The 13,613-nt window shown below is 30.1% G+C and overlaps 1 protein-coding gene across 1 annotated transcript in view; it reads left to right on the top strand.

Annotated features, from left to right (window-relative positions):
• LOC123275208 overlaps positions 1–12,049 on the top strand; it is a 42,129-nt gene extending 30,080 nt beyond the window's left edge. The window contains exons 3-5 of the mRNA XM_044743176.1: positions 8,624–8,757; positions 11,399–11,489; positions 12,014–12,049. Of these exons, the coding sequence (XP_044599111.1) occupies positions 8,624–8,757; positions 11,399–11,489; positions 12,014–12,049 (261 nt within the window). The remainder of the gene's footprint in view (positions 1–8,623; positions 8,758–11,398; positions 11,490–12,013) is intronic.
• Positions 12,050–13,613: the final 1,564 nt, after the last annotated feature.

Genomic DNA, 13,613 nt, shown 5'->3' with positions numbered 1-13,613 from the left:
CTGTTAAAATGAAAAAAATCGTATAAAAAGGTTAAATTTCACGAAAAATTTTAAACTTCTTCGATATTTTCGGTGATGACCCTACAATTACAATTTAATTTTGACATTCTCTGATAAAATTTAAAGATCATTAAAAAAAATATAATTATCAAATTTTTTATTACTCTTTAATATATAAATTTAAAAAATTTATAAATTAATTTGACAAATATTTCTTATCAAGTTCAACTTGATTCACAATGGCTACAAATTATCGCCATAGTTTCTAAAATAAACTTCATATCGTGAACCTATGAAAACATACCGTACGGTGGATCAAAGGCTCGTGAATCAAATACCATTTAGCAGTCTCACAATGAGAGAAAGCCTTAGAAATTACCTCGGCATTTCCGTAACTTAATAATAAACGCCAGTTTAGGTTGAAGAGATTTCATCTGCATTAATATGAAAATATCCGAGTAGTTAAATAAAATCCGAGGAAGTAGCAAAATATTACAAGTAGTAGATCAGTTTATACATCAGTTAGCGTATATATAGCACCTGTCTGAATGGGATATAACCTTAGCGGTTATTCATTCATGCAAGAACGGCCGGTGAAGTGGTCTCGGGTTATATGAGAGGCCAACGGTCACTCTGTAGATATAATATGCACCTGGTCTCGTCTGCTTATACATATACATACATACATGTATCTAGTGTCGTCGTTAGTGGGCCAGTGTATCTTTACACTCCGTATAATACTTACACCGAGTCAAGCCAACTTAACTCCTCAGCTGTGTAGTCTCACTATTAGCTGTATAGTATATAAGTACTTATACTTACAGCAAAGAGTATTCTTATACTCTTTACTCTTCACTCGTTCGAGACTTATGACCTAGAATGAGAAATCCACTTGGTACTGACTCTACCATCTCCTCTGAAATCGAATTAATCGAAGAAAGTAGGTTCCAGTATTATATTTTGCTACTCTTACTTGCTTACTTACTTACTTACTTACTTATTCAGCTCTACGCGAAAAAGGGGGATTATTTATCATATTAATATCCCTTTCTTTTCGACAGTCATTTTTTCGTATTTATATTCATCTTAATCATCATTATCATCATCATTACCTCGACTGTCGTTATTATTTTCATTAATAATAAACTTGTCACTGTGACAGATGCGAGTAATAATATTGAAATAATAATAACATAATTTTTTTCAATGATTGATGGAAAAATGATTTGCAAACTTTTTTTCTATATTAAATATTTTATCAAAAAATTGAACAGAAAAAATTTTTTAAAGGAAATTTAATTTGTCTGAAATGCCAAAAATTTCAATCATAAATAAAATATTTAAAACATTTTTATTCATCGGAAAAAAAAATATTTTTTCTCTCAGTAACTTTTTTAATTAATTCACACGAATAAATATTTTTACAGTGCCGGCTTTATTTTTTAATTAATAACCTGCCAACAAATAAATACATTAACTAATGAATGATAACCAATACTTTAATAACTGTAAAGAGACAATTTTTTTGCGTAGAAATTTAATGGAAGAAAGTTTGACATTTGTATCGAATAAAAAATTTAAAAAATTTTAAAAAAGATTCCTTTGACTCTCTCGGGCGTAGGTTTGGAATTTTAGCGGCTGCTCAAAGTTTTCAGTCCGCAATAAGCGTCTGTTAATTGTTAATTACACAGCGAGTATATTTAGCAAAAAATAACTTTCTCCGTAAATTTATGTTAGAGACATATATATTTTGTATTTATAGAGTTGGAATAGTACATCAGTCACTTGATATTTAGCTATGAATAGGTTATGTATTAAAAGACCGTGCATAAGTAGAAACAGAGCAATTACGTCGGACACGCGATCAGAGAAAAAATAATTCGTGCATGAAGAGTAGAGAGAAAAGTCAAGCTTTTATGTCGGGCTTAGTTTGCAGCAACATCTTTTATTCTCGCACGCGTTGCCATTATTTTTATCATTACTACATTAATACTAACAACAATAATAATATTATAATAAAAGTGAATAATTATTAACACGAAAGTGAAAACCCACGCGTGCGCACTTACAGGTCCGTGACTAGATTCCGCGATGACCGATCTACAATTGAAACTAAAAGCTTCAGCAATCCCGCAACTGAACATTACGAAATAATAATAGTGTAGTATAATGTATTATTTCCCAATTCAATACACTAGCTTCTTCTCAGGACGTTGGACGTAACACCCAGCACGCTCAAAATAGAACCACAAAGCCAAAGAAATACATAAACAAACAAACTTAAATAGAGTACCGGTTACTATACCGATTACCGGTTGCCGGTTCGCGGACAAACTGGTGTTATTATTAAAACATAAATGGTAACGACTGGTTTTATTTGTAGCGATCGACAAACTTGATAACGATGACTACAGAGTTAACCACTCGAATGATGTCAATGGCGCGTTTCTTAATAAAACAAATAAAAAAAATTCTTAATCCGAGTAATTCTAATACTAATCATTTACCGCGAAGACATGTCATTTTGTTGACAGTTATTTAAATTGCTCGTAAGTGAGTAAATAAATATATAAGTAAGGAAATAAGAGAATGGGCAAACATATTTAACCCGGCAACTCTCTATTTTAGCCGACATAGGTGGAACAAATTCGTCAAATAGAAATCATCAATAAAAAATTATTCACAGTTGTTATTATTATTTATTTTTCTTTTACGTTAACATTATTATTTTTTCTTTTCATGAATTTTAACAATAAATATTGAGAAATTTTTTTGTTCAATATTTCAAACTTTCATTAATATTTTTTATTGTAATTACAATGACTTGTTTACTTAAATTGTCTATAATGATTAATGATGCATTGAATTTACTATTCACATTAAAAATAATAAAAGATTCCTGGGTAATATTTCACTGTCACTTAAAAAATTTTGCAGTATTTTTTTTGTTTTCATAGAATTAGTAGTTTTATCAGAGAATAAATTTTTAAGTCTATAGTCAATAAATAGACTTTGTTTCATCTATATTATCACAATGATTACATACAAAACCCATATAGATAAAAATATAAACTTATAAATAAATTTGAAAGCATATTGAACTCGTATCGAGGAAAAATATCAATACAGGGCAGTATGCAAAACAACTTCGGTGGAATGTAAAGTCGCTCTACTTTCGCTGGAAGGCGATTCTAGAATGAAAAGAGAGATTAAATATTGCATATTATAAGTCTATATATATATTTATGTACCATGTGTATACCAAAAGAAAGACACATAGAGTAGAGATTGCCGATTTGCACTTGTATCGCAAACGTTACACTTCCCGTCAGTAGGAGAATCCGGCCGTCCTTTCATCTCGTCTTGAGTTACTTGTCTTTCAGTTCAGTGGGTGGTGTTGGTGTCTTATATTATATATATTTTGTATTATATATCACTTTTTATATATTATATATGTGTAAAATGTGTAGCGCGTATATGCAGGCAGTAACCACACAGGTCGATGAATAAATCGCGTAAGCGGTTTAGTTCCTGAGAGAGCAAGTGCCACCGCCGTTAAAGTGACTTTGGAGGTGCACGATCTTGCAAAATCCAGTAACCAGTACGCTCTTGTTTTGCAACACGTAATGGTGAAAGGTGGTCCCGAGAGTGTAACTTAAGTAGCCTTACTGATCGACAATCAATTGTAGCTCGTGCTCATAAATTTATTTATCATTTTTTCCCCAGTCTCACTTTCAAGTTCTCTATCATTTAAAAGGCTAGCACACAAACACTTTATCTTTGATGTTATCATTACTGATAATAATAATAATAATAATAATAATAATAATAATAATAATAGTAATAATAATAATAATAATAATAATAATAAATTTAGTTTTAGTCGTGAAGATAATGTACCAGATATAAAAAATTTTATAATACTTTCAAGCGATAAAAATTGAAATTTTTGATTTATAAAGTTATGAATTCAGTCTTGTGATAAAATAGTATTCATATTTTTAAATTTTGTTTCTAGATATTATTTTTTTTTCTTTTGAATTTTTAGTAATATCTTGTCTTCAGTTTTGCTGAAAGTACTTTATCCTTTTTATCGTTTAATATTTTTGAATCTTCCATTGAGTTATTGATTAATCTATAAAATAAATAAATATTCTTTGGTAACTTGACATATAAACTAGCAATCTGCAGTAGCTATCCTTCTGTCAAAAATGATGAATTATGATTGAAAAACTTGGCTCCATGATTTTTCGATATTTTTAATCACAATTTACATAATTTATGTACTTTGAAATTAATTTTGAAAATGATACTGCGATGACAGAAATTACCAATAATATAATGGACAAATGTTACGGAAAAAACTCAATAAATTATTCAGAATTACTACAAAAAATTACATTAAAAATTAAATTATCTCTAAAATTTTTTCTCAAATTTTTCTTGCAATAACTTGTTAGTTAGGAGGATAATAAAAATTATCTATCAATTTCACTATTATAAAAATGTCGATAAAATAGATAATTTTGCATTAAAAATTTCATAAAAATAACGTACACGTTTTACTATCGATCACTATTACATCGCTCGAAGTGTAAGCTCTTTAGAAACGGTTAAAATATTAGAAATAAGGTTTTTTATCACCAATAACTTGACGTGTTGGAATAAATCTTGGGTTATTTCTAGTGTAGATAGTATTAGTCAGGAGTCAGAAGTAATGCCGATCTTTTTATGTGGTAATTTTATGTACGACATGACGGCAGAGAGATTATTTAAGTGTTTTGTCGATATTCTGCTCGTGTAATTTCACTAGTGGATGTAATCCATATATATATATATATATATATATATATATATATATATATATATATATATATATACCTATAATAATAATAATGATGACGTGTAGATGAGCAAGTCGAGTAGTCGGTAGTCGGTAGTGGTTGAAGAGCTAAGATTATGTGAATGGAGAGACGTTTTTAAAAGATTCAAACGTGTGGGGATTTTTCGTAAACGTGCAAATGTGTTCGTGAGATAGAGTCAATGTCCGGGAGTTTTGTAGACTCCGGAGTTGCGTTTAAACTTTAAAGGGCAAGGTAACCGACGGCATCAGACCGCAACCACGCAACCACTTCCAATACTTTATAGATAATGACATTTGAGAATAAAAGAGTGAATGAAGAAGAACTAAAGGCATGATGATGATTATGATGATTGTTTAGTTTATTTTCTGGTAAGAGAGCTGAGAACTCTTGATCAAATTAACGGATCGTTTTTGGAGACATGACTCTGGTTCCCACGGATTGAGTGAGAGTGTTGCTATTGGTAACCAGTTAGTACATGGTTCGTCGTGATGAGTGAACACAAGCTTTATCGTCTTCATATGTACACTGCACATGACCAGAGATAGGATAAGATTTATATCATTAGCTGGAACTGGAGATAGAGTTTTCAAGTTCAGGCTCCAGAAGGTCGTCTAAGACTCTGGTTAAGAGATGAGCTGTTATGACGTAATCTCCTCGAAAGTAATTGCTGGGATCTAGCTAATGGCTGCTCGTATGGTTTTGCGATTATGCGGTTTCTTCATTTCGCTGTCATATACTTTTTTAGCTGGGTCATATTTTTTACGCTCAGCCTGAGATTGATTACTTGTGGTTGCTGAAATTAATTGCTTGTGTCTTCGTATTACATTACATGGACATTTTTTATATTTAACTCCAAATAACGATGTTATACTGTTACTTTCTTTAAATTTTGTCCAAGGAAATCTGAGTTGTTATTACGACACTTTACTTTTTTTGGAAAATTGAATCATAAATGAAAATGAAAAAATTAATGAGATTGACGAGAAAAAATTTTAAACTGATAAAATTATAAAAAATTAAATTATTATTTTTTTTTAATTTTTAAAGACTGTAATTTTAAATAATTGATACATTTTTGTTCTTAAATAGCGCAATTAAATTATTGTTGTTCGTCTCTCTTTAATAATTTAGCAAAGAAAAATTTTTGGTCCAAAATGTTGAGTCAATTTAATTAATTTTTTTTCATACATGGTTTCATTTTTAAAAATATTAAGTCATGAAATTTTATGGGATACGACTGTGGTATCGTGATTGTTTAAATTTTGCATTATTCTAACCATGTAAAAAAAAATAACAAGGTTGATAATGATAACATAATACATTGAATAATTCATAATAAGTAATAAGTAGTTTAATGCAAATAATAAAATAAAGATAATTAAACAGCAAGCATAATAAACATACTAAGGTTGGATGTTAAGAGTTGTTCCGCAAGAGCATTAGACCAAAGATAAACAAATTGCACAGCGTAGGCGTGATGTTACCGTATCATAAACAACAACAACAGCCACAACAGCAACAACTACACTTACTACAACTATTACACACACTTATACATTCTGTAATAATCCTGGCAATGAAGGATGGCACCCAAAGATAATAATAAATCTGGTACACGGTATAAACATCAAAACATCACACTCCTTGATCCAGCTATTGAATAACTGCGTCAGTTCGGTAGTTTACATCATAGAACGGTGCGCTTAAGTGGAAATCGCAATCCGGATCCAGTCGAAATGAATTTCAACAGAATTCGCAACATGCTGTTCGCAAATGGATAATGATAATAATAATAATAATGATAATAATCATAGTAGCAGTTGGAGTTGCGATACCGATACCGACTACTATGCGTACTGATTGAGAATCAATGTCTGCAGCAGTCAGCGTAATGATTAGACCATTACACTTGATACAACATTTATATGCACGCTCTAACCCTTTGCTGGTCATCATTAAATTCATTTACATTTACATCTCTATTCTCGATTATACACTTATATGCACGATGAGTGTATACGACTACGCATCCATACACGACTCGGCCAGTAATAACAGTTTAATCGCTGAGGAAACCGTGCTTATTTGGTGGTTAATTATGGCACGAGTACGTTTTAGAGATAATTATCTTCACGATAATGTTATTACGATAATGATCATCGTTGTGATCGTTATCATTAGCATGATCATTGTTAGGATTATTATTATTCGTCTTCATGAATCATGATCTTGAGACGAAAGTCACTAGACCATTAAGTTTGAGAACTGTTGAAAAAAACATTAGGGTTTGTTTTATGCATCGAGAATCGAGTTAGAAACTTATTCGTAACTTATTCTCCACGGACAAAATATTTTCGAAAAAATCATGTGTGATTCGAATTATTTATATCAAAATAAAAGTTATTTGCCCGTCTGAAATTTTAAAAGTTTCAATAATTCTATTTAGTTCACGGAAAAAAGAAAACTCGAAAAATTACAGTATAAAATGTAAAATCGGTCCCGTTGTAATCAAAACTAGGAAATTTACAGTTTGAAATAAAATTTTTCTAAATTCAATTTTTTAATTTAATATTCAAAGCTTTCAATGTAAATATTACATTCTACAATGTAATTTTTATAAAATCTGTAATAATTACAATCTGAAACTGTAATTTTTCCAGTTTTCATCACGAAGCGCCACGTTGCATTATATACTGTAATTTTTCGAGTTTTCTTTTTTCCATGTTGTATTACATCCGAATTAATCCATCTGCAACTTTATTTTATGTTTGTAATTCACTTACGGGCCTACGCGTACATATGTGAATTACGGTGTAGACATATCACTACATTGGGTAGATAATTATCGCATAAACAGGAAAGTGAATTTACCAGTGTGACCGCTCGTCGGAGAATCATTAAAACACATCACACATGACACACATGTCTTGTAGTGTTTTGTCAGCGTATAAATATTCATTTAATTTGGATGATATACTGAACAGTTGCTATTTTTATTCATATAAAGAATGATAAAAATGAAACTCATAATAATTCATTGTCGTAAATATTTATTATATTTGCTAAACCGATTCCTTATTTCAAGTTAGTGAGGCGAATAAATCGTGGGTAATGCAATAAACGGTGTAAAATACTTGAGTTATGGAATACTGTTTATATTTATATATTTATACGGCATTGTTGGAATAATAGAATACATATTTATTTCTCGAATAACGCATTCATTCGTATTATGGTTTATTCGCAGCACCGTTTTTATGGAAATTCTTGTGTGAATTATTTTATTCATAACGTAATAGTCTATTTTGTATTATGCTGCATTACGACTCAATCTACGTAATGAGTAATATGATAATTGAATTAAATTATCTAACAGAATTAATTGCGCAATGTTTGCTTTGATAATTATTCTTTGGATAACGGATTTAGATTCGGTATTTTAATTATTATTTTACTTAGTTATACAAGCGTTATTGACTTTTTGCTCCAACTCTAGCGTTACTTTTTTGCTGCATGGTAAAGTAAGCCGCTGTTTTAGTCAGCATAACAGTTTGTTGTTAACTTACAACGGTAATTATCCGGTAAAATAGTCACTACTTTATCTACTGCGATAAGAATTCAAGAAACTTTGATTTTTACTTTCACTGATCATTAATTGAAAGATTGAAATTATAAAAAAAGAATTAACTAAATTAATTGACAATAATTGCAAAAAGTTTGATTTATCAAAATTAAAACCAAGAAATTTTCTGTTGCAGGTTACTTCTTTACTGCTGGAAGGTGAAAGAAGGAAACTAGCTGTCCTTCAAAGAGAACTGCAGGTAGCTCTTGCCGAGGGAGGAAGCGTAAAAGTGAAAGAAAAGCAGCGACAAGAACTAATCCACGCAATCTCGTAAGTCTGATTCACTTTTTCCGTCTTGAGATGAAAAAATAATGACTGTTAGACTTATGGAAAATTCCGTCGAGTAATATGAAAAAGCACTTAGAGATAAATTGGACTCTTGAAATAAATGACAAGTTGATTCGAGCTTGTATCTCTTGATTCTCCAACTCGTTTTCTTTTTCAACTTCTGCTTCTACTTTTCTTCTAGCTACTAGTTAAATTTACTGCTACTAACTGGAAAGTATCAAGCAGCAACCTCTTGAGCGCAAATTGCTTCTCTCTTTCTCTCTCTTTTTCTATGTATATGTATATTTCGCGAAATCTTGTAAACGAAACTAGTCTCTGTTTTATATCGTTAGGCAAGAGGGACAAATAAATTTAATCCGTAATAAACAATACAGCATTTCCTCGCTGAAAATCATGGATATTGCTCTCTATGCGGTCCTTACTTTCGCTGGAATCAACTTTAAGTATTGATGAGACTTATCGGAGCTGGTGTGTTTTTTTGTCACTCTTGAGGGTCAAGTATTTGTTATAAAACATTATTATTAAAAACTGAATTATTTTTTATTAAAAAAATTAATATCAAAATTAAAAATCCAAAAATTTGAATCAAATAAAAATTAAACTCGAAATATGTGTTTGAAAACTAGAAAAAAACAAAATTTCACACTAAATAATATTTTCAACAAATTAAAAAAATTTGTTTATTTTTAAGACTGTAATTATCAGGAGACTGATATTTCATTGATTTTCTTTTAATTGAAATATCAAATTTATTTAAAATATTTTATTTGTATATTTTTAAATATCCAAATTATTTCTCTGGTGATTTACAATAAAAGAATTTTTTATTTTTAATTATCTCTATGTATAGTACTTTTTCTTTGGTTAAAGTTCTATAATTATGTTTGTCTGAGCTTACAATTATTTATTTTATGTAAATTTTCTTCATAGTTTCGTTTATTTTTTTTATTTTCCAAACATATTATTAATTGAAATTTTTAGTGAGAGATGTCCAAATTGAGAATTTTTTATTTTACTCTAATCATTGCCAACCGTTACAAATCAATGACAACGACTGTATTAAATGATTTATTTTTTATATTTAATATTCTATCATATATTTTTGAAATAAATCCTTTTCATACGGACACGCGTTGAATCAAATAAAATTTCATCCTCATGTTAATTGTCTGTATAACTTTCTGAAGGAATAAAACCCGGAAAACTAGTCAAAAGTTTCATTCGTAAATTACCAAAGTTACGACACGTTTGCGATGTCTATTTCAAAGACATAAAGAAGGATTTGCACGTATCAAAGGATTAAATTTCTATATGGACTAAAAAACTGTCACTGTGAAAGTAAATAACCGTGATATTGCTGCTATATACCTGGAGCTCGAGCTTGGGTTTGGGACAGATAGAGATAGAGACGGCGAGGGTGGGACTATTATAGCAGAGCTTTGGATCACAGATTTCCGCTATTAAGTTCAGTATTAATCTGCGGCTGTGTCGATACACACGACTCCAATAAGATTGAATGTTCTGGGAGCTCGTTCATGTCCGATTCCAGCTTTAATTCTGCTGATTCGAATGCTCCGTAAAGTGCATGGACGTCTGGCCTCGAAGATCAAAGGCCGATTCGCGTCGATCCAATTAAAACTCGGTATTTCATTCTCTGATCGGCTTTAAATGTTCAATCACAGGTATCACTGCTGTCGATAAGATTATTGTGATTTAATTTCCATCTCTATCTATATTATAACAATTATTGTCATAATTATTTCCATTTTATTATAAGCGGATCAAATTTTATTAAAATTCACTGGATATTGAAATTGGCAAAAGTTGGCTTAAATGTCATAAAAATAAAATCTATTTTGAGTGCTTTATTATCAATTTTAAATATATATTATTAAAGAGCGAGGTCATTATAATTCAAAAATAAATTTGTATATTGTTTTACTTTGTAATATGGAAATAATGCAAGACTATTAGTTGAATGGAATGGTGTATTATTTCAATGCTAAGTAGAAAAGTTGTACTTGAGATCTTTGTTAGAATTTATTACTCTCTTGTACCTCTTTATTTTACTTTGTATGATTGGTAAGTCCTGAGCTTACGTTTGGATCCTTTTTAATGAATTTATTGTCTTGAAAATTGAAAAGGAAAGTTAGAAACTATTTATCAATATGCGAGATTGGATTTTAAGCTCAATATTAAAATATGTATTATCAGAATTTGATTTGAATTGAAATGAGTTGAAGAAAATTTTAATAAATTATTTTAAAGACAAAAAAGTATGCTAATAGAAGGATTTTTTATGATTTGATGAATTAACTTATTTTATAACAATAAATATTTTTAATTATTAAAAAAATTTTTTATTCCTAAAAAGCATTTTCAAAAAATTTTAAGAAATCTATTTATTATTCTCTAACAAATTCTTTTATTAGTATAAATGTTTACAAAAAAAAAAAAGTAAATAAATTTCAAATCCACTTAGCACAATGGGTACTTAAAATGATCGACATCGAGTTTCACAATATCTTTTTACATAAAAAAATTCAACAACACAATGGCTGGGCAGTAAATCTCCGAAAATAATTTGAATATAAATTTTTAAACAATAGTAAATTTTTTTCAGGAAAATCCAGGGCCAGCATGAACAACTGGATAAAGAATATCGTATCCACGCAGCCGGAGTTATTCTCAGCAACACTCGGGGCTCTGGGAAGGTGAGTTTTTTTATTCTAACTGCAATTTATCTTCCTCTGATTACAGTCGAGCGTGTATACTTTTGTCTTGCGAATTTTATATTTTCTTTACAAACATAAACTTTAACTAAAACAGGTTCAACTCTTATGATTAAATTGAATTACTCTTGAGACAATCTCATTTACTTTTCGTGACATCGCTTTGTTGAACTTTTATAAAAAAAGAATGAGGTTCGTTTCTATTCTCCGAGGACCAGTAGTCGGTAGTCAGTAGTAGTTACTATACTACTACTGCAATTGCAATACAACAATACTCCGATAAGGTCTACAAAATCAACAATACGCGCATTCCTTATCGGATAACATCTCTTTAAAAATAAAACCCCTTCCACTTCGGCTGTACTGGTAGGTCACCTTCAATTTATCCACCCCCTATTTATCAATGTATAGAATATAGAGTAAAGATGTATACGCGATCTATTTTCCGAAGATTATTCGTGACGATAACGCTGAAATTCGATTCGATAGAACTGCCAGCAGTCGAGAGCAACGAGGAGGAACTAAACAGAGAAAAAATTTAGATCGTCCAACCAGACAAAACCCAACTAAAGAATTTTATCGTCTTTTATTCTTTAACCTCTTCATATACCGATGCGATAAAATTATTCTCATCACGTACCGCCGACTCAGTTGGGATGCATTAGTTTTACCTCTGTACTCTACATACAAATACGTCTATGAGTATTTTTAAATGTGCAAGCAACAGACGCCGGGAAGGTCAGGAGCGTTCTTAAGATGTTTCATTTTCTTTTTTTATTTTTGTCACGTACTACTAAATCCTTACCAACTTTCCTCAACTCTATTAACTGACAATTATCATTAATGGTAATAACTATGCTCCATTGTTGCCATAAAATTATTATTATTACTATTATTATAGGCTTTTTTAAAAAGTTTTTAAAGTTTGGAGAAAAAATTTTTTTTAACTATTATTATTTAAAAAAAAAAGAAATTAAGCTAAATCCAATCCAAAATTTTTTTTTTAAAATAAATTAAAGTATTGTTCTTGTGCAATAGCATTATTATTATAATTACAATTATAATTATTGTTAATTTTGAAAGGTAGAAAAAAGAATTGATTAGACGAAAAACCAGACTAATTCCACTTTTGAGGTAATGTGTAATTTATTAAGACATCTTATTAAAAAGCATGATAATGACGATGGCTTAAACAAGACTCGGTACTTACAGTAATCCAACATTTTAATTAAAAATTCTTTTTCCTAGTGAAAAAAAAAATGAGATGATGATATAAAGAGAATGGTGGGCTAGAGAATGTGAGCTTGCGACAGTCACGCCACAGAGAACACGTTGTAGATTGTTACGCGCGTAAACGATCCTCGTCGACTGGAATAATGAATACTTTTTTCTTTATTTCTCGAATTTTTCATTTATAAATGTATTTTTGTTGAAATATTTAATGCTTACTGGCATTGGCGTTAGCGTTGGCAATTGGTGAGCTTTTTTTATTCATATAATTGAGTTTATTTTTTCGCGAATAATATCAGAGCTTTAAATTAAAAATTGATTTCTGATTTTATTCCGATAACCGACATTGAGATTTGAAGTGAATTACTTTCATCACAATCTACAAGTATATTAGAAATTTCATTTTATATCAATTTTAATTTTCCATTGAGATTAAAAATTACTAAAAAAAATTAGGAAAACGGTTGACCCTAAAGGCCATCCCTGCAACTTCCGGCTACCTCCATACCTAAGTGCTCAACAATTCACTTATTTTTTAAGGTCTTTGAGCTTAAAAATATAATTTTTGTGTAATTTTGAGCTCTGCGAGCTCAAATAAATCGCTGTTTTGTGCTTTTGAGCTCTTCGAGTTCAAAAGGCTAATGGAAGTTTTATAGAACACTATTTTTTGAATTTTCAAACCGCAATACGGCATTTAGCGCAGTTTTTTGGGTTCTTCGAAAAATTTTTAAGCGTAAACTGGTCAGACTAAAAATTTCATAGAAAATCTGAAAAAAACATTTTTTTCAATTTTTTTCGACAACGATATCTCAGGAACAAATCAACTGATTTTGACCGGGCTGGTGGCAATCGACGTGGTTTTTTGAGATTAAAAGC

Source organism: Cotesia glomerata, linkage group LG1 (genome assembly GCF_020080835.1).
Source record: "Cotesia glomerata isolate CgM1 linkage group LG1, MPM_Cglom_v2.3, whole genome shotgun sequence".
Lineage (NCBI taxonomy): Eukaryota > Metazoa > Arthropoda > Insecta > Hymenoptera > Braconidae > Cotesia > Cotesia glomerata.
The sequence above is the reverse complement of the archived record's forward strand: the minus strand, read 5'-3'. Positions and strand labels throughout refer to the sequence as shown.